We start from the raw sequence: 21,264 nt of genomic DNA on the forward strand, positions 1-21,264 counted from the left end.
CTTGGGTATGATCCCTCTGCCTGTGTATAGACTCTCATCAAGCTAGCAGAGTATAAGTAGCAGTGTACACTTAATAGCATGAGTAGCAGCAATGGAGGCTTTGCTGAATGAATACCCACATTCTGGACTGAGTTTGTGTGGCCTGCAACACTTGCTCCCTAACTAATAGTTCCTTCTAAAACTTGATATGTTAATAAGTGATGCGTAGTAAAATCAATATTCAATGTCATATATGATGCCTGTCTGTCACTACACTGCTGAAGAGCTGCAGAAAGTGTTTCTTTACAACCAGCCAGAACAAGGCTAGAATCTGACAGCAAGCAAGAGCTTTCTCTTGTTTCCTTAATTCTCTTTCCCCTCCCTCCCCCTCAACTCCTGCAGACTTGACTTTACACAAGGTATAGACAGTTATTACTTGTCAGTGGTGGGCTGCATCGTTCAGTAGATTTTAAGGCATTTTTGGCTTGTGCTACGAGCAACCCTTATCTAAGATTTTTGCCTTTAGGAATGACCTAAAAGAAATGTAAAAGCAGCAGTCTCCTGTGGCACCTTCTAGACTAACAGATGTATAGGAGCATGAGCTTTCGTGGGTGCATCCGAAGAAGTGGGTATTCACCCATGAAAGCTCATGCTCCTATACGTCTGTTAGTCTAGAAGGTGCCACAGGAGACTGCTGCTTTTACAGATCCAGACTAACACGGCTACCCCTCTGATACTAAAAGAAATGGAGTCTCCCTAAACACTGTTGTTCCTTGAGCAAAGCAGCAGCATTGGACTGTTGTGGGAGAAATCTTTTATTCAGACTTATTCAATGCATTAGTGACACTTTAAATCTCACACAGTAAACTGCAAGCTTTAGCTGGATGCAGTGCTTTAAGTGAAACCATTTCACAAATATAACATTCGACAGACAGCTTCATAGAGGCCTTGATTGAGAGAACATCAGTACAACATAAGAACAACTAAGGGCTTGATAAAGTAACCTTTCAGGTCACTAGCTGGAAGATTAACTGGAAAAATGTTATTTAGCAGCTTAGGACTCAGGTACCTCTAAGCAAAACAAATTCAAGTTACCCTTGAACTATTAAACTTATCAGTAGAATGTAGAAAATTAACATTTTGGTAAATATTAAAAATATAGGTAATTTTAGTTCAAATACCCTCAGTGTTGCCCCCCCCCCCCCAAATCATTCAGAGATATTCCTTATAAAACAGAAGTAATGCTATTGTACAATTCGACTAAACTTTATTACATTTTTGAGGTCAGTTGCTTGGCTTGGTCCCGTAGTTCCAGTTTTGCAATTGCTGAGAGGTGAACTTCATCAGGCCCATCAGCTATTCGTAGGGTCCGAATAAAGGCAAACCTGTGTAAGATGATGTTCTGAAATTAGTGTGTATTCTAGAGCCTGCAGTGCCAGCACCTAATAGTGTGGCTTGGTATGTGACAGCAAAAAATGCACCCCAAGATTTTCTTTTATAGTTACATGTCTTCTCAGTAAAGTAGGCTATTTCCTTAATACATGAAATAAGGAAACATGTGTTGCTAGAATTGTTTGAACAGAACTGGTTATGGGGAAGGAGTTACTCTTAATGAGTAGCACTAGCCTAGAAGAAACAGGAGTCAATCCAAGCTGGAAATTCTTCCTCAAGACTAAATCCAGCTAGGAACCCAGTACATGGGGCCAGGAGCTTTTTTTATGCATTTACAGGATCGGAGCACTTGGAAAAGCCAGCGTCAAACTGATTTAGGAAGCAAGCCCTTCCACGTCTGCTGGCAATTGCCTGGGGGAAGAGCCTATCCTATTTGCACTGCCAGATGATGACTCAGTTTTTACTGTAATGTAAGCAGCCTGTTTAGAGATTTCAGATCCACAGAGCCCTGAAGCTAGAATATCGGGGTTGGAAGGGACCTCAGGACGTCATCTATTCCAACCCCCTACTCAAAGCAGGACCAATCCCCAAATGGCCCCCTTGAGGATTGAACTTACAACCCTGGGTTTAGCAGGCCAATGCTCAAACCACTGAACTATCCCTCCCACCACAAGTTAAATGGTGCTATGTTGGGAATAGAGCCATTTATCCTTCTACAACTCTTAAGTACCATTTCCTTTTCACTACACCCAAGCTGCTACAGTTCCCTTGGGTATCAACTGTAATCATGCTAGCTGCTGTTTTTAGTCCCCATGTAGGTCATCTATAGACTTGTCTGCTACTGCCTCTGAGCAACTGGATCTGTCCTTTCACCGCAAGCAGTAGATGTTATGTTGTCAGAGAGAGGTCCTCAATCATGGGTGGGTTTTTTTTTGGGGGGGGGGGGGGGGGGAAGTGACCTTTAGGGGGATGGAACCAGCACCAAGGTGAAAGGGGTGTGTGTACATTGCCATTTAGCCACTGTGGGCTGGCCCCTGTCAGCTGACTTGGACTCAAGCTAAGGGGCTATTTGACTGCAGTGTAGCTGTTCAGACTTGGGCTGCAGCCTGTGATCTGGGACCCTCCAGCATCTTCACTGTAGTTAAACAGCCCCTTAGTAGAAGCCAGCTGGGATGGGCCCCCCTAATTGCAGTGAAGAGTACATCACACTCTGGCCATGCAACCTCATGTCTGGCTCCTAGAGGGGGAGAACTACACTTAAGTCTCACTTCTAACTCTGGAAATGCACTTTGTTATATTACAGTACTACCTGGATGACCCATGGGGACTAGGCTCCCTCCCATGGTGATGGGTATTATACAAACAGGTCTTGAAGCAGGGGCTGTCTTATTAAGATGAGAGTGGAAACAAAGTGCCTTGCCCAAGATCACAAGGAAAGCTGGGCCGTGAACCAGGAATCCCCATTTCATTGCACTGGTCTATTCTCAAACGATGTGCTATTGCCATCAGTAGGGCTTGTGTGCCTCTGAAATCAGAATTGTATTTTGGCCCATAGATGAGAGCAAACTGACACATCTAAGCCAGCTATGAGAGAAGCAATATTGATACCGAAACAGGAGTAGCCTGTGCCCATGTCTTGTAGTGGAGTGAGTCCATCACTGCTCCTTGATTGCCAAAGGATGGCATGGTATAGCTGCCTTGGCAGCTATTGCTGGCCTCTAAACTGTGACTTAGTGCTCTGATAACAGAACCTGGTACTGACAAGCTTCAAGACACACTAACTATTTTTCAAACTTCTACTTAGCTGCTGGGATCATAAGTGCAGCAGGTGTAAGGGATATTTTCATTGTCAACAGTAAGGTGCTCTATTGCTGAGACAAAGGGTAACATGTTAAGTCCTTAAATAAGGTTGGCAAAAGCACTCTGAACTGACCCTAAAGACCCAGCTTCGGAAGTAAACTTTACTTTAGCTCTAGGGCAGATTCTGCTCAGATTGATAGATTAACTTTGTAAGGGGGAAAGGATGAATATATCACTCTCTTCAAAGCTCCTCTTCTGGACTGAGCCCCCTCACGTGACAGATTAGCTGGAGTTGGTTTTAGAAAAATATTGTGTAAAATGTAGATTCTCCATCACTGAGTCAGCAGAAGATCCAGTCTTGGTAAGACACACTAGTTCAACCCCAAGTTATAGAGATCAATGCAAGAATCACTGGGTGCAATTCCAGTGCATGTTATGCAGGAAGTCTGAGTAGATTACAATAGTCCCTTCTGGTCTTAACTCAATAAATTTTATTTTGTATTTCACCTCTACTCTGAAGTGGCATAATGCCTTTGAGTACAGGAGACAAAATTCTGCTTTCAGATGCAGCCCCACTGACTTCAATGGAGGTGCAAGAGTACAGCAGGGTTAGAGCTGGGCAGATAATGGATTGTTCCATTCACTGGCAGTTGCAAAAAAAAAAAAAAAAAAAAAAATCATTTTGGATCAAACTGAAAATGGAATTCTAAGTTTGTCAAAAATCAAAAGAGCAGCAGCATGTCTTAGCCACTGGGCTCTGGGTCATTCTGTCAAAACTGTTTCACTTATTTATAAACAGTAACTAGAGTAGGGACGTGAACTTGGGTCTCCAATATCCTAGGTAAGCCCTAAATTCAAGTCCCTGTTCTAATACTAATTATTTATTTAAAAGTAAAACAGCTTCCACGGGTCTGATTGAGAATGACCCAGAGCCCTGTGGCTAGGACATCCTGCTGCAATGTAAGACTAAAGTTCAAATCCCTCAGTAGGCAGAGGGAGGAATTGAACCTGGGTCTCCGATATCCCATGAGATTATCCTAACCCCTGGGCTAAAGGTGATCAGGGAGTTGGCTATCTCCCCCACTCCTCAAACTTTAAAAATCTAGTCATTTGCTTTTCTGAAAATGCCTGAGGTTGAAACAAAATTTTGAGGTTGGGTCAAAATTACATGTTTTTGAAATTACTAAACCATTTAGAGTATTTTGGGGTGGTCAAAACTATCTGACAAACTTGATGAAAAGTCACATAGTTTTGGGTCTGTTGAAACTGCATTTTTTTTTTAATCAAATTACTTGCCAAAAAGAAACTGCCCAGCTCCAGTCCCAGCAGAATTTGGCTCAATCCGACCTGAAATGCAGAGCCTTTTAACCAGTTTGACAAGAAAGGGGAAATACTGTTAGAGAAACATGGGATAGATATCCCTCCTACTCACATACGAGCCAAAGGAAAATCCTGAGAAACTCCAGCTCCTCCACAAACTTGGATTGCATAGTCCACCACTTTAAGGACAGCTCTGGGTGCAACCACCTTGATCATAGCTATCTGTATTTTAACAAAACAAACAAACCTGAATGTAGGAGTTTTCCACCATAAGGGGTGTAGGAAATGGGAATTTCACACAGCTCTGGTCCTGTTTTTTCCACAGGCCCAGTTCCAAGAGCTGGATTGTAACAAGCTGTGCATTTGCCACAACTCAGGGACTTGGGATTGCAAGCTTCCACTCCACCTTTAATGTGACTATACCCTGACCTTCAGGAATGACCTGAGTGGCTACAAAAGGTTATTCAGTCTTTGGACACACTCAATTCTCGGTCTCTCAAAGACTGCCAACTGCTTTGTTCTGTGATGGGGACACTTCTAGAAATTGGACTAACATGTCATATCAAATTTGGGCTATATTCAAATAATTGTTGCAAGGTGCTAGCTCCCAAAGAAAGGTAGGGTACTTCGCAACATGCAGGATTGTGGCATTAGAGAGTAAGGTTCTGTACCTATCCTCTAGGCCATCCAAATGCACTCCACCCCATTTACACCTTTAGGCTTAGAGTAACAAGTAATGATTTCACCTGGAACATAAATAAATATATCTGGTAAAAGATTACCAATATCCATCAATGACTGGGCATCTTTAACCTGTTCTAAGTGGCTAATAAACAGTACTGACCAAAAATATCAAGCTTTTGCACAGGAGGGGCAAGAGAGCACAGATTTAAGACAATGAAGTGACACTGATTTCAGAATTTCCCCCGGTATTTCTTTTGCTGGATTCACTGGGGTAAATCTATTAAGCAGAACTGATTGGGAAAGGGCAAGGAGGTGCCAGGAAATTAAAAAACAAAACACCCAAGTTCTATTTTTCAATAGAAAGTTCGCCATTTTTTTTTGACAACTGGAAAAAATATCTTGTTAAAAAATAAATGGAAAATTGAATTTTCTGTGGAAGTGTGCTCTTCCATAAACAGGCTGGGGTTTGTCAAAAAATTTCCACCCGCTCTATTAAGATAGGAGCGAATCCTGAAAGTGGGTCCTTCATTACTTTAATTTTTTCCCCTCAATGACCAAAAAAAAAAAACCCCCCAACCCTGCTTACCTCTTTCCTTGCTTGTGCACTGCCCTTGGTATCAATGCTGCTGGCTGCTTTCAGTGTAAGCAATCGGGCCTGCTCAATAGCAATGCGGCTTTCAGCAATCCAATGGGCAACAACCTCCTGTAGAGACATAAAGAGAAAACTGGGGGCATGAAACAGACCAACTTCATCCGCGTTTCCAGAACAACCCTTTGCCTCTCTTAGCTATACACTTGCAAAGTTTTCAATGCTGGATGTTTAAATAAGGCTCCTGGATAGAAGCGGGCTGATCATGTGTACTCAGCACTTCTGAAAATCAGCCCACTTCTTCTACACATGAGAGAACCATAAATTAAAACTAACTAGACACACAGTCAACTAATAAAAGCTTTTCTCATCCAACTACCGACCCCTTAAGCCCAAGGCCTAAGTGGACAGAGAGACGGCAGTGTGTCTTCGTGGATGTGACGGGCAATATCCAGCCTCAGAGTTGCTGTGGTTCTGCTCTTACACTAGAATCTAAAAAGAGAGAGAAAAGAACCACCCAACTGCCCATCCTCACTTGTTTGGCTCTTCCCATTGCTCTGGCTCTGTGCACCTGCCTGCTTGCTACTCAGACTCCCCACTCCCCTCATGCTCTGGTAGTGTTGCCTACTTCTGCCCTACTTGCACCTCCTCTCGTTGCTATTACTACCTGTTCAAACCCACCTCCCTGCAAAGTCCTTCCATGACACGCCAAAAAAAAAAAAGTGTCAGGGACTAAGTTCAATTAGTTATCGCAAATGTCCAAATCTGGGGGGGAAGGGGAACCTAGGGAAACAGTTGTGCTGTGGTTCTTAGTGCATTTGCCCTTTACTATTTTTGCCAATGTATTACTAGTCCCACTATAGTCAATTGCACAAGCTCAGCTTGTTTGCAGTAATTTAAGACCTTGATAACAGCCCTTCTGTGCTATGTCTTTCCTGTCTGAGGCTGCCCTTCAGGGGGAACAGCATCTGGGCTATTCACAAATGATTAAAAATTCCATTTTGCACCTTTTGTGAACACAGCCGGCCACAGCCTCAGTTAGTGTAAGTCAATGTAGCTGAGGATCTGGCCCAATAATTTTACCCCCCATTCTTGTTTCTAAGCCTTGTTTCTAAGCCTATGTTAGTGTTGTGGGCAGGAGAGCGCTCCTGACGCCAACGCGCTGTTCACACCGTCGTCACTTGCCACTGGAGACAAAGCCTAACTTCCTTTGTTTATTTGAAAGGGACTCTGACAACGTGTGCACTTGGTGATTCCACTGTTGGACATGCTAACGGCAGTACTTTAGTTTTGTGTTTAATTGTTCCATGTGATGTGCTGAGACGCTTATACAGCTATTTCTAATTATATCAGTTCTGTATAACCATTTTCTAGAATCTGCTGCAATCACTTCCTTCTTCCCAAGCCTTTACTTTGTGGAAAAAAGACAAACAAACATTTGTGTCTGCTTGGCTGAGACCCAGAAATACTTGATGTCTGCCAACCAAAGGAAGTCTTCAGCACATCAATTTACAGACATAGCAAAACAGGCAAATGCTGTCAGGAAGGAATGCCTGGCAGATCAGGCCAAATACTCAGCCTGGCCTTAACATTGATTTGCACTGGCAAAAATGAAGTTATTTTCTGGCTATGATCACACAGTGCCCAGTCTCTGGGCCCACAAGTCAAAGCTAGACATCTAAGTGCCCAATAATGGTGAATGCAAATTTGTGCCTGCGAAAACAAGTCCAGGGTTTGCAGACCAGCCCTGCCTCTGGAGTCCTGGTCCATGCTGATCAGAGAAAACCAGCCAAAACTCTGCTACAAAATGTGTGTTTAAATACAGTGAATGGGGCTTTAGTACTTGTTAGGAAAACAACTATAGGAATTCACTCAGATTGCAGATCTTGGCACAATCAAAACTGAGACACTCCCAGCCTTAGTATTTTCTTTCCTATCTGAGACAGATATTTAACCTACAGCATCTCCAGAGTTGATGGGAATTGGCGATTATGTGTAATGCTGTCTGACATCTCAACCTTTTCTAGAGTGATTGTTACTGTGGATGTTAGAATCCCAAGCTTCCACATGAGCTAAGCAAAGGGGTATTCATAGCAAACTAGGCAAAGAGGTAGTGTGCTTACATGCTGGTACAGTTTCTTCCCAAAGGTCACCCTCTGAGCTGCACGCTCACACATTATCTGTAGAGCAGATTCAGCTGCACCTATGGATCTCATGCAGTGGTGAATACGGCCTGGTCCAAGCCGACCTTGAGCGATCTCAAAACCCCTTCCTTCACCTGTGTGGTGGGAAACAAAAAAAGAGAGGTGGGAAACAAAATGGCCAAGTGGAACTCATTTCAATGCTTCAAATAACCGCGCACCTCTGCTCTGAAGAAAATCAGTGGCCATACTGCAGGCATTGTCTGATGCTACCCTAGAGAGGAGCTTCTTTACAAAGATTATTTTGCAGCACTGTAGCCATTTTAATTGTTTAATACCTATATGTATTCACATAAAGCAACACACACGAACTCCCACTCTCTCTTCAGGTTCTGTCAATAGTATTTGTGCCTAAGGGGTTATTATTCTGGTTTCCAGTTGGGTTTGAATTACCTAATTATTTCTTACATTTTTATCAACTTTATGGGATTTGAGGTCTTTTAATTTGTGGTTTCCAGAGTGTAACTGATGAATGTCCAACTGAAAGATCAGTTCCAAGGGTGATTCAATAAAACTCTGATTCAGCAAAGCACTTACATGGTGGGCGAAGAAGCTATATAAATCCTAGCTTCTCCCCAGATGAGACTTGGCGTAAGTCAGAGAGGTCAAAACGTTCCTCCTACAAGAAGGGGCAAGTAATACCTATTGTTGCCTATGCAGAATTCTGACGAGATCAGGCTTGTTCAGGATAGTATGGCCGTAGGCAACATCAGAATTCTGTTTTGAAAGACTTTGAGGCAGACCTGTCTGTTGAGAGGCCTGGGCTGTATTCAGAAGGAATTAGGAAGGAAGGGAAGGTTTGTTTATTCTTGGATAAGAACTCCATAGCTTTTGCTTTGGCCTGCCACAGTGCAGGAGGAATTTTGGCACTGCTGGTGCAGCAACCATATCTACTTAAAAACCAAAAAGATAAAAACTGAGAGTATTCTGCAGTGTTAGGTTATTGGAGGAGGGGGGAAAGATAACATTCCAAACCCTTTTCCTGGCTGAGCAAAAGGTCAATAGGTTGGAAACAGATTAAGCACAATTAGTGGATACTTTTCTGCTATGAAGAGGAGACAATTCAGATGCTGCAGACTAGTAAGAAATCTTTTGAGGCAGAAAAGTACAGCTAAGGGACTGTGTGCTGGCCCAATTCAACCCCTGTTGACACTACTGTCAAGAATGAACTTCTCTCTCCAAGAGGCAGCTCCTGGAAAAACTGTCTTTACATCTAAACATATAAAGAAAGAACAAAAGCTTAATGGCATATTCCTTACATAGTAAGGTTATTCATCAGAGCTTTCATCAGATTTTAAAAGGACACAATTACTTTAAGTTAGTGTCATTGCAGTGACTTTCAAAGAACAGTTAACAGTGAAGCTCACCTAGTATTAAATTGGAGGCAGGTACTCGCACTTCATTAAAATGTATTTCAAAATGTCCACCGTGGGGCTGATCTAATTACACAAAGAAAAAGCAAAATATCCATGTATAAAATTGGTTCTAGCCAATATTCACTCACAAATTACAGGTGCTCAGTACTGATGTGCCTATTAGATATGCATTCGAAGAGTGTCTTTAGTACTTTATGTTTATAGTATAATTATTACTCCTGAGATCCCGAGTAGGCTAATACAAATGCAAACGTGGCTGATAATTACGATTTCCTCCTTACCCAGGTAGCCAAACACGGAAAGAGGTCTTATAAGCTTCAAGCCTGGTATGTCCAGTGGAACTATGATCATACTGTGCTGTCTGTACCTGATCAAGACAAAAGTAACAGTTAGGAGAAATCTCAATAGCTATTTTAGATTTTTTTTTTTAAAGTACAACTTTTAAAAAGTTTTGTATGATCTGTACTCTCCTGTGCTACACATGTGGGTGGAGATGTAGGAGAGAGATGTGTTTAAGAATGGGGTGACGGGGGAGAAATGAAGGTAAAATTCTGCGCCCGGAGGGGCTGGGCAGCTGGACATCGGGTTCCAACACTTAGAGAGGGTGCCAGATAGAAGGTGTGCGCCCTGAGTGTGAGCCTAAGGTTTTATAGTAAGCATCAAAATAGATGCCTTCATATTTTTCTTTCTGCTTGATGTATGTGTAAATACAATACATCATGTCAGGAATAGTTGGGTTGAGAAGACTGAGGAAATACTAAGGTCCCTGTTTTCAGAACTTGTGGTATGAACGAACTGTTAGACCCCCTGATCCAATTAACTTTTCCATATATACTGGCATTGCGATCTTGCCCCATTTAAGTTCCTGGGAGTTTTGGCATTAACTTCAGTAGGAGCAGGATTCAGGCCTTTGATTTGATTCTTGCACTTACTTTTTCTCATCTGGCAAACTGTGTATAGTTTTGCTTTTATTAATATTCATAGAACCATTCCCTCCTCTAGTTATGCTTTAATAACACGCTTAATGAATTAAAAATGTAAACCAGGTCTGGTGGTAGATTTTAGTTTTAGAAAAGTGAGTATTTGTGATGTTGATTTTAAAGGATACATTTTCAAAAGGCTTAAGGGAGAACTAAAGACATTAAGGCCATATGTTGTCCTTGATCCAACCCACACAGATCAAGAGTACCTTATGACTTGGACTCTATCGGAGAAATTCTGAAGTTTGGTCAGTTAGATTTCTGAGGGTACGTACATGGCCTAAGGTTCCATTTCTAAACCATACTCAACTCTAACTGACCATGCAATTACAATTGTTCCATGTAAAGGTTTTGTGAGCAATGGCTGGTTCAATAACTGGGGTTTTGATTGGGTCTCATTGCTTGGATGCTGAACAAATGTCTCAGTGACCATTTAATTCTTACCTGGATGCAGAAAGATTTTTATTTTTGGCCATCACAATTGCGACTTTGCAATTTGTATTCCCAGCCCCTAAAAACACAAGAAATCGCTTTTCACATAAAAATCTCTCTAGGGAAGTAATTTAATGAAGTTTCACAGAACAACTTCTTACAATGTTTCTTTAGAGTATAACCATGGCAAAGGTGAGTAATCTATTATCTATGCTGTTTCTGGGCTATTGAGTAGAAAAGGAAGTGCAACCACCTGATTAACATGAAAAAAAAAAATCAAACAGAAAATGCCCTGGATCCAGTTCCATCATTCATTTTTATTTTCCTAGGAAAAAGATCAAACAAGATGCTTGAAGAGGGGGTCTAAATTAATTCCATCACCCTTGCAGCTGAGCAAATAACAAAGGCAAGCACTCCCTCACTCAAGCCAGATGCTGCCCTCTTCAAGTACAGCCAGCTTTTTAAGCATTCTTTTTTCCCATTTGAAGTGCTTTGTTCTGGTTTCAAGACAAAAATAAACTCAATAGGAATTCTTATCTGAAAATACATAAGTAGTCTTTTGAACCAGCCACAGCATTATCTGATATATGTTTGTGTGACAGAAAACCAAAAATTTAGTGGATAATCCAAAAGATTATTCTAGGATGGATTATATGGATCTAGATTACAATAGTGACTAAAACATGACTTGTCAACAGATCTGCTCCCCCACTATGATCTATTCAGAGACCCATCTCCTTGCTTTAGTACCATCACATAGCATTGGTCCTTTTTACATCCTACAGGAACACCATAGCTATAGGAGAGTGAGCTGGATTCTATTTGACCTTGCACAACTATCAGCGGAATTGTTAAATTGCCACGGCAACGCCCAATGAAGACATCATACGTACACAAATCGTGTCACTGAGGACAGGATTTGACCTACAGGATCTTTATTACTGGTGGTAATGAACCAGAAGCACAATTTGACTGTCAGATCCCAAGCTGAGGCTATGTCGACATTACCATGGTAAATTGACCTAAATTACGCTACTCCAGCTCTGTGAGTAACATAGCTGTAGTCAACATAGCTTAGATCGATTTACAGCGGTGTTTACACTGCGCTGGGTCGACGGGAGAGCAACTTACTTTACTCCTCTCGTTCCCGGTGGAGTACCGGAGTCCACCGGCGAGCGCTCTGCCATCGATTTAGTGGGTCTTCACTAGACCCGCTAAATCGACCCCTGGTGCATTGATCGCAGCAGCGTCGATCCCGCGGTAGTGTAGACATAGCCTCGAGTTTGCTGAGCTGGTAGTTAGTAAATCCATCCTGTTTATGGTGTAAAGTGAAGTGGTTATACGGAGATCACTGAGACACAATAACACGGTAACCCCACGATGACACTTTTCAAGTCACACTTCAGAGTAGTACCTCACGCTAATGGAACATCTTTTCCATACACCAAGCTGTTTTTCACTAATTCAGTACAACGGTGCCCATTTGATATCAACTGACATTTAAACCATTCTCGTTTGAATAGCAGCTTTGAAAACATGTGAAAATGCTGACCCAGCAGTGCTTGGGGGGGGTCTCTACTGTATGGGGAAGTAGCTGGAAATGGAGCGACGATGACCAGAGTCAAGCTGCCATAGGAGCCTTGAAGATAACTATGGCCTGGGGAGCATAACCAGCCTGGCTTTGAAGAGAGCTACCACCACAAGAGCACAGCCACCTTGACACAGGAGCAATCTATAGTTGCATGTCCTAAGAGTGACAAGGGTGGGAGAGATATTTACTTTCTTCTGCTAAAGGCTGTTTTTGCTTGGAGGGCAAGAGTGCTGGCTGTTTACTTCCCTCTTTCTTGACACAACATTAGCTTTTCTTTAGGAGCGGAATTAGCAGCACTTTGTGAAACGTAAGCTGGAGATGTAAAGTTTGCAAACTGAAATACCACACTGAAAGAAAAATCTCTGAAAAAAGTCTGGAACAATTCACAAAATTCTGGATTAGTCTAGATTATACAGCAAAGTGTTCCCAAAGTGAAATACAGATGTCCCACTCAGCTGTAAAACAGGTCAAGTTTGTACATTACAATGTACTGAGGAGAGGGGTGGGAGTCTCTTCTCCCCTCCCCCCTCTCCAGCACATCCATGGGGTAGGTTTCTAGGCAGCATTTTTGTGGAGGAACAGCTAATGTGATCGCCTGTGTCTCATGCCCCTAAGGACTCATGGTCTATAGACTCTGGGAATTGGTCACAAATAGAGGTGATATAACTAGTAACAGATATGGGGAATAGCACTGTATAGTGCACTGGTGAGTATTTATCTGAAGCTATTTTAATTTAGCATGTGTAAAGTAAAAGGTGCAGATGAAAACAATCACAGTATCAGACTGTCAGTGCTACAGAGATACCCAGGAAAAATATATCACCCCTTCCACTCAACAATGTTTAGCTTATAGTTGTAGTTTGTAATCCATGAGTACTGGTGTTATTTTCCTAACCCTTGAGTAATGCAGTTTTCATCATAAAACCTGTCTCAGGACAAATGTGACCTTCTGGAATTGTTATTTAAACAACTGAAAATCATTTTAAACTGTCACATAAAAAAAACCTAGGAAAAAAGTTTCCATGACTGAATAATCATATAGTCCAACAATTAGAAAAACTTTTCATTTTTAAGTTAGTGCATAGTTCAGCACTGTGACAAGACATCTGGTCAGATCTTATAAATCAATAGCACAAACAATGGCATGGAGAAAAGGAAATATCTCAATCTCGGGCGCAGCGCACAGGAGCCAGCAAACAGTGCTGAAAACGGGGGAGTCTGAGGTGAGAGATTGTAAGGGGAGAATGCTTGCGTGCATGCGTGCGCGTGCTTTTCTTCTCGTTGACAGGACTTTAGGCGGGAAGGCTATGACAGCTACAGAGGTAGCAGTGGTAGTGACCCAAGGAATGGAAGAGACAATGAAGATGACTGGATGTGGAAGCTATGGGATGTACATTATCCTGGAGCAGGTACCTGATAGGTGCTTTGTTTGTATGAAGTGCTGCCTGATAGATCTGATGGAAGAAAAGATCTAAGGTTGGGAGATGCAGGTAAAAACTATTGATGAGTTTTGAAGGGGATTTGAACAGATGATGAACTGAGGAACAGGTTTGCTGACTTGGAAAATGAAAGGGCATGGCAGGTAGTAACAGAAGGTGGGAAGGCAAAGAAGAAGAGAAGCAGAGGGGAAGAGTCAATGAAGATAGCAGAGTTCGGAGCCCCAGGAGGATAGAGGATGACTCTCAGAAGATTGCAAGTGAGAACAAAAGACATAGGACTTGCAGCCAGAAAGAACAAAAGGAGGAAGGCCAGAGAATTGCACCAACACCGGGAAGAGGCAGGTCTACGTGACTGGGGACTCCCTACTAAGAGGAACAGACAGGCCTGTCACCAGAGCTGATCCAGCAAACGGATGGGTATGCTGTTTGCCAGAAGCTAAGATATAGGATGTGAACCTGAGGCTTAAAAGGATCCTAATGGGATGAGGAAAGAACCCACTGATTTGTTCCCCCATGAAAGACAATGATACTGCTGGATTCTCACTGGAATGTATCAAGGGAGACTATGCCTGGCTGGGGAAGACATTTAAAGAAATGGAGGTTCAGGTGACCTTTAGTGGTATTCTCTCTGTCCTTAGAGGAGGAGAGTGAAGGTGAGACAAGATTATGATGATCAACAGATGGCTCAGGCAATGGAGCTATAAGAAGGGCTTTGGGGTGTTTGACCACTGGGCGGAATTCACAAATAGAGGACTGTTTTCATGGGATGGACTCCTCTTGAATAGAGAGGGAAATAGACTGCTGGGATGGAGGTTGGCACAACTGATTAAAACAACTTTCAACTAGGAATTCGGGGTAGAGAGTTGGGAGATGCTCATGTAATCTCCATGCCTGATTCTAATGCTGAGCAGGAGGAAAATCAAGTAAGAGAGAATACAGCAATGGAGAATGGAACAATAGAGGGTTGAAGACATCAAGAGGAAAGTCACTGGTATTCGCACTAACAGTCAAGTAGGCAATACTGGCAGTAGAATGACCGTACCTAATAGGGAGAGGAATCTGGGCAAAGCCAAGCAACAACAACTAAGATATATGTACACCAATGTAAGAAGTCTAGATAACAAAATGGAGAAACTAGAATTACCGGTGCAGGAAGTGAAAACAGATATTATAGCAATAACAGAAACGTGGTGGAATAATTATCATGACTGGAGTACAGGTATTGAAGGGTATGTGCTGCTAAAGAAAGACAGAAATAAAGATAAAGGTGGTGGAGTAGCATTGTATATTAATGACAAGATAGACTGTAAAGAAATTAAAAGTGATAGAACAGAAAAAACAATCTGTTTGGGTCAAAATCACTTTGGAGAAGGAAGAGGCTCTATGAGGATAGTGCTTGGAGTATGCTACAGACCCCCCAGAATCTGATCTGAACATGGAGAGAGACCTATTTCATATTTTTTAAGAAATCAATACTACCAGGAATTGTGTAATTATGGAAAACTTTAATTTCCCAGATATAGACCACAGGACAAGTGCTACTATATTCCTAGATGTGAAAGCTGACAGATTTCTTCACCAAATGGTCAACCGAACCAACAAAATACGATGCCATTTTAGATTTAGTATTGGTAAGTACCGAGGACCTCACAGAAGAGCTGGTTGTAGAGGGCAGCCTTGGTTTGGGTGATCATGAGCTAACTCAGTTTAAACTAAATAGAAGGATAGACAAAAATTGTCGGCAACTAAGGTCCTTGATTTCAAAAGGGCAAACTTTAAAAAATTAAGAGAAGTAGCTGGAAAAGTAGACTAGACTGAAGAACTCAAGAATCTGAATGTGGAGGAGGCTTGGAATTAGTTTAAGTCAAAGTTGCAGAAATTATCTGGAGCCTGCATCCCAAGCAAGGGGGGAAAATTCATAGGGAAGGGTTGCAGACCAAACTGGGTGAACAAGCATCTCAAACAGGTTATTAAGAGAAATCAGAAAGCTTACAAAGAATAGAAGACGGGATGGATCAGCAAGGAAAGCTACTTCTTGGAGGTCAGAAAGTGTAAGGATAAATTGAGAAGTGCCAAAAGCCAAGCAGACTTAGACCTAGGAATAGGAAATTAAGACCAATAGTAAAAGATTCTTTAGCCATATAAATGTAAAGAAAAGAAGAAGTGTGACTGTTAAACACTGAGGATGGGGTGGAGATTAAAGATTATCTAGGCATGGCCCAGCACCTAAACAAATACTTTGCCTCAGTTTTAAATAAGGGTAATGAGGAGCTTAGGGGTAGTGGCAGGGTGGTTAATGGAAATGAGGATTTGGAAGCAGAAATTACCACATCCAAAGTGGAAATCAAACTCAAACAGTTTAATGGGACCAACTCGGGGGGAGTGAGGTGGGGCAGATATTCGCCATCCAAGAATATTAAAGGAACTGGCACATGAAGTTGCAAGCCCATCAGCAAGGATTTTTAATGAATCCGTAAACTCGGTGGTCATATCCTATGACTGGAGAATTACTAATATAGTACGTATTTTTCAGAAAGGGAAATAAAGTAATCCGGGAAACTACAGGTTCATTTGACCTCAATTGTGTGCAGGGTCTTGGAACACATTTTGAAAGAGAAAGTAGTTACGGACATAGAGGTAAATGGTATTTGGGATAAAATACAACATGGTTTTACAAAAAGTAGATGGTGGCAGACCAATCTGTTCTCCTTCTTTGAGAAGATAACTGGTTTTCTAGACAAAGGAAATGCAATAGATCTAATCTATCTGGATTTCAGTAAGGCATTTGATACAGTTCCACATGGGAAATTATTAGTTAAATTGGAGAAGATGGGAATTAATATAAGAATTGAAAGGTGGGTAAGGAACTGGTTAAAGAGGAAACTACAACAGGTCATACTGAAAGGTGAACTGTCAGGCTAGAGGGAGGTTATTAAGGCAGCTCTTCAAGGACCAGTCTTGGGACCAATCTTATTTAACATTTCCATTAATGAGCTTTGCACAAGAAGTGGGAATGTGCTAATAAAATTTGAGGATGACCAAAAGTTGGGAGATATTGCCAATATAGGAGGAGGACTGGAACATCATACAAGAAGATTCGGATGACCTTGAAACCTAGAGCAATAGAAATGGGATGAAATTAAAATATTGCAAAGTGCAAGGTCATCCACTTAGGGACTAATAACAAGAATTTTTGCTATAAGCTAGGGACATATCAGTTGGAAGCAACTGAGTAGGAGAAAGACCTGAGTGTACTGGTCAATCACAGGAGGTCTATGAGAAGGGAGAGGAGTCATTTAAGTTAAGAGCCAATGGTGGCACAAGAACAAATGGCTATAAACTGGCCATCAACAAATTTAGGCATGAAATTAGACAAACATTTCTAACCATCACAGGAGTGAAGTTCTGGAACAACCTTCCAAGGGGAGCAATGGGGGCAAAAAACCTAACTGGCTTCAAGATTGAGCTTGGTAAGTTTATGGAGGGGACAGTATGAAGGGATTGCCTACAGTGGCATGTGGCCCATCTGCAACAGCTTGTAGAAAATATCTCCAGTGGCCGGTGATGGGACACTAGATGGGGAGGGCTCTGAGTTACTACAGTGAATTCTTTATCACATGTCTGGCTGAGGAGTCTTGCTGACAGGCTCAGGGTCTAACTGATCACCATATTTGGGGTCAGGATGGAACTTTAGTCCAGGTCAGACTGGCAGAGACCCTGGGCCTTTTTCACTTTCCTCTGCAGCATGGGGCATGGATCACTTGCTGGCTTGAACTAGAATAAATAGTGGATTTTCTTTAACTTTTGAAGTCTGTAAATCATGATTTGAGGACTTCAGTTACTCAGCCAGAGATTGTGTGTTTATCACAGGAGTGGGTGGGTGAGGTTCTGTAGCCTGCGGTGCACAGGAAGCCAGAGTTTTCAACATAAGCAGAGTTTTCCATTCCTCATGGAAAGAGGGAAAAACTGCTTCTCATTTTTTCCCACCCTCAAAAGTCCAAAGATCTGATAACCATATGATTTTTTCCATCCTAGAAAAGAACTGTAAGAATCAGAGCGAGATCTCTGCTCCAGGGTGAGATTAAAAGAAGACTCCTGTGCTTCTGCAAGTCCGGAATTCAATCTTGTTTACAAGCCAATTTGGTATTTATTACATTTTATTAAACAAAAACAGACTCAAAGAAGCTGGGACTGCCATTTTGGCAGGAATTAATAATAAGAGTGCAGGAAACCCAATTTTCAACAAATGGGAACAGCAGACTTTGAATGCTGACTGCAAGTACATTTCAATATGTATATTAGCCAAATTCTAATTAGCTGTCCTTATTTTTATTTCTTCAGAAGTTGGCCAGAATGTTTAGACTATAACTCTGTCTAGACTTGGAAAATGAGGTGTGGTTAGCCACATGTTAACAAACATGTTTTTAAACACTATGTGGCACCTTATGTAGAACAGAGCTAAAGGTATTTAAAAACATTTTTAAAAAAGGTATAAAAAAAAGGTAGCTGATCATGGTCAACCCTATGTTTTCTGTGATCCTACTCTCAATTCCCTGTGTGTGGTTCCAGACTAAAGAAATGCATGTTCATAATTACCTACTTTTACTCAATTGCAGTTAAAACAGAGATAAAATGAGTCCATTTCTGATGAAGAGTATCAACTCTTCCCTTAAGAGAGGGTATGTGTCAGCTTCTCTTAAGGAAGCAGCTGTGAGATCCTTGCTCAAGAAGCCAAAGCTTGATACTTACAATCTGGTTATGTATTGTCCAGCATCTACTTTTTCCTTCTGGGTTTAGATGATAGAGAAGGTCATGGCAAGCCAACTCTGAGTACTTAGATGCCCAGAATATCCTTGACCCTTGTTGCTCTGGGTACAGACCCGAATATGCCACAGAATGCACAGTGGACTTCCTAGATTACCTTCTCCTGCTAACAAAGATTGTGTGTCCGTGCTGATATCTATTGATCGATTGGCTACCTTCAAGGCCATTGATGAGAAGGTGTTATTGACAGTCCTGTAGGCAGTAGCTACAGTGGGCAGAGCTGCTTTTGGGTAACAGGCTGAGAGGGTGGTGTTCGGCGATAGCTCTTTCTCCTAAAAGTGCTGTCATGTGGAGTTCCACTGGGTTCCAACCTATGTCCCCTCTTGTTCAATATGTACCCAAGGCCGGCGACTAAGAGGGTGAGTCAGGAAGCATGGTGCTTTCGATAAGTTGTTGACACCCAACTCTATATTTTTATCTCATCCCACCCAGGCACTGCTGATGAATGCCTTGTTCAGTGTTCGGGGGAGATTGGAGCATGGATGAGAGCTAACGGCTTGAAGCTCAATCCAGATAAGTACAAGGTAATGCTGAATAGGTTGTATGGGGGGGAGGAGAGTGGGAGTGTGTGAAAGAGAAGCAATCAGAAGTCACAGTGAGAATTATTCTGTTGTTCCTGAGGGTGGTTGCCAATTATATGTAGCTAGAGCTCACAATCTGGGGGGTGGTGTTGGAGCCCCAAGTGCTGTTAGTTTCAGGAAAGGTTCCACCCCTTCCCCCTGATCTGGCTATGAATTTGTGATAGTTTCCTTCAGTTATGGGCCTTGCTACTGTGATCTGTGCCTACATCATCTCAAGAGTAGATTATTGCAATATACTGGATCTGGTCCTACCTTTTGTGGGAGGTCTGCAAAGGAACAAACACATTGGTCTCGTGCCTTCTTTTGCTTCTTTATGATATATAAAGAAGGCCAGAATGTTATTTTTTTTAAAGAAACTAACAAAAAGCAACCTACTTGTTTTTTTTTTTTCACACTGTTAAGGTGATAGAGCTCACACTAAACATGTCCCAGTGGCCCCACAGCAAAACCAGGAGAGAGCAGGCATTTCTGATCTTTCTGAAGGTAAAGTAAATCAAGAGGGATAAAATTAACAACAGAAAAGCCCCAGAGAGGAGGTGGTGTTATCTTCTTCTATCATAAAGAAAACAAACAAAAAAGTGGTGCACTACCCCAGTGTTAGGGTAAAAAAACTTGGATCAGCTGTAATTCAACCACAGTTGCCAACTTTCATGCAGTAAAGAAGCACCCTGACTTTCACAATAAGCCAAAAATCAACCTAATCCCATTTCAAAACAAGGCCAAAACAAGCCAATCCTTAAGAACCCCAACACTCTATGTGATTAGATTCCACCCGGTGTGGTGGGACTGTGATGGGCCTGCTGTGCAGCCCTGACTCTCTCCCCCACCCTTATCCCTGCTTGCCAGGAGCCGATCAAAAAAAAAAAAAAAAAAGGCAACAAGATACAACAAGCAACAAACTAAAAGCCAAAAAGCAACTCACAAGCCAATTAAGCCAAAAACAAGCCCAATTTCTGCATTTTTTTCCACGGGTTTGGCATGGCTGAATTCAGCCCCGAAACTGAAATTGGTGCAGAATGGGGCAGCTCCGTTATTAAACAGAGTTTGCTGCCCCAAACAGATGCCATCAGTGCTCTGTGAACTGCCCTGGCTGTCTACTGATTTTCAGGTAGACTTAAGGTGTTGGTTTTGATTTATCCTGCCTTGTGATTGGCATGTTTGAGAGAGTACCTCCTTCCCTGTGCCACCCTGCTGTGAGGAGTCAGCGGAGGCATCTGAGCTGCAGGCCTGTCAGAGTAAGAGAGCGAGCTGTTTTCAAGTTGCTCTCATTGAGGGGTCCTGAATGCTGGAACCCGCTCCTCTCACCTCTGCTTCAAAATAGCCCAAATTTGTTAATCTTTAGGTCATGCTGCAAGGCTGAACTATTTCCCCAGGTTTTTAGGAAGCATGGAGCATAACAAGGGCTAGCATATATGGGGGATGAAGCGCCGATTGGGCTTGATTTATTGTGGTTGGTTATGTTTTGGAGGCAAGGAGTGGCTGCTGGCTTTATTTTTGATGTAGCTGCACATTCAGCGTTTTAGCAAAGGCAACAAGAGCTCTGCGTGGGCACTGCTTATGTATCTTGAAACATGAATAAATGATACTGAGTCAAAAACATCCTGTCACACTCGCTAAGCTAAACAAAGTTCAGTATCATTTTAAAGTTTACTCCACTCCTTAAAAGCCCCCCCCCTTATTTATTTCAAGTGCCCTACTGCTTTTTAAACCCTAAAGGTTGTATTATACTTTCCCTCCCCTGTCTGGGAAAGGGGCCCTACCCCACGTCTTCCAAAGCTGAGTCTGAAGAGTTTAAGCACGGTGGAACTCCAGCTTCCACCTTTTGGGAAGTCAGACGCATAGTTTGTCAAATTAAGATTTTTCCAGAGTCTGCCTACTGGCCAGTAACATTGCTAACAACACCATTTTAGCTAAATGTCAACTCTCATTGCCACCTGGACATGGCAGTTTTCTTTCCCAGTCCTAAACTGGTTGTCTAGTGGTATTGTGCATTACTAATATAGTACGTATTTTTCAGAAAGGGAAATAAAGTGATCCGGGAAACTACAGGTTCATTTGACCTCAAGTGTGTGCAGG

General features: G+C 42.1%; 1 protein-coding gene across 1 annotated transcript in view; it reads right to left on the bottom strand.

Moving 5' to 3' along the window:
* Positions 1–681: 681 nt before the first annotated feature.
* The window catches only part of LOC113409689 (acyl-CoA dehydrogenase family member 11-like), a 55,221-nt gene continuing 34,638 nt past the window's right edge, over positions 682–21,264 (bottom strand). Inside the window, exons 14-20 of the mRNA XM_026663865.1 lie at positions 10,766–10,832; positions 9,623–9,708; positions 9,333–9,404; positions 7,888–8,042; positions 5,762–5,878; positions 4,604–4,713; positions 682–1,364 (exon numbers count right to left, since the gene is read on the bottom strand). Coding sequence (XP_026519650.1) covers positions 1,250–1,364; positions 4,604–4,713; positions 5,762–5,878; positions 7,888–8,042; positions 9,333–9,404; positions 9,623–9,708; positions 10,766–10,832 — 722 coding nt within the window. The 3' untranslated portion in view covers positions 682–1,249. The remainder of the gene's footprint in view (positions 1,365–4,603; positions 4,714–5,761; positions 5,879–7,887; positions 8,043–9,332; positions 9,405–9,622; positions 9,709–10,765; positions 10,833–21,264) is intronic.

The sequence above is a fragment of the Terrapene carolina genome, unplaced genomic scaffold (genome assembly GCF_002925995.2).
Source record: "Terrapene carolina triunguis isolate 2854851 unplaced genomic scaffold, T_m_triunguis-2.0 Scaffold34021, whole genome shotgun sequence".
In the NCBI taxonomy this organism is placed as follows: Eukaryota; Metazoa; Chordata; order Testudines; family Emydidae; genus Terrapene; species Terrapene triunguis.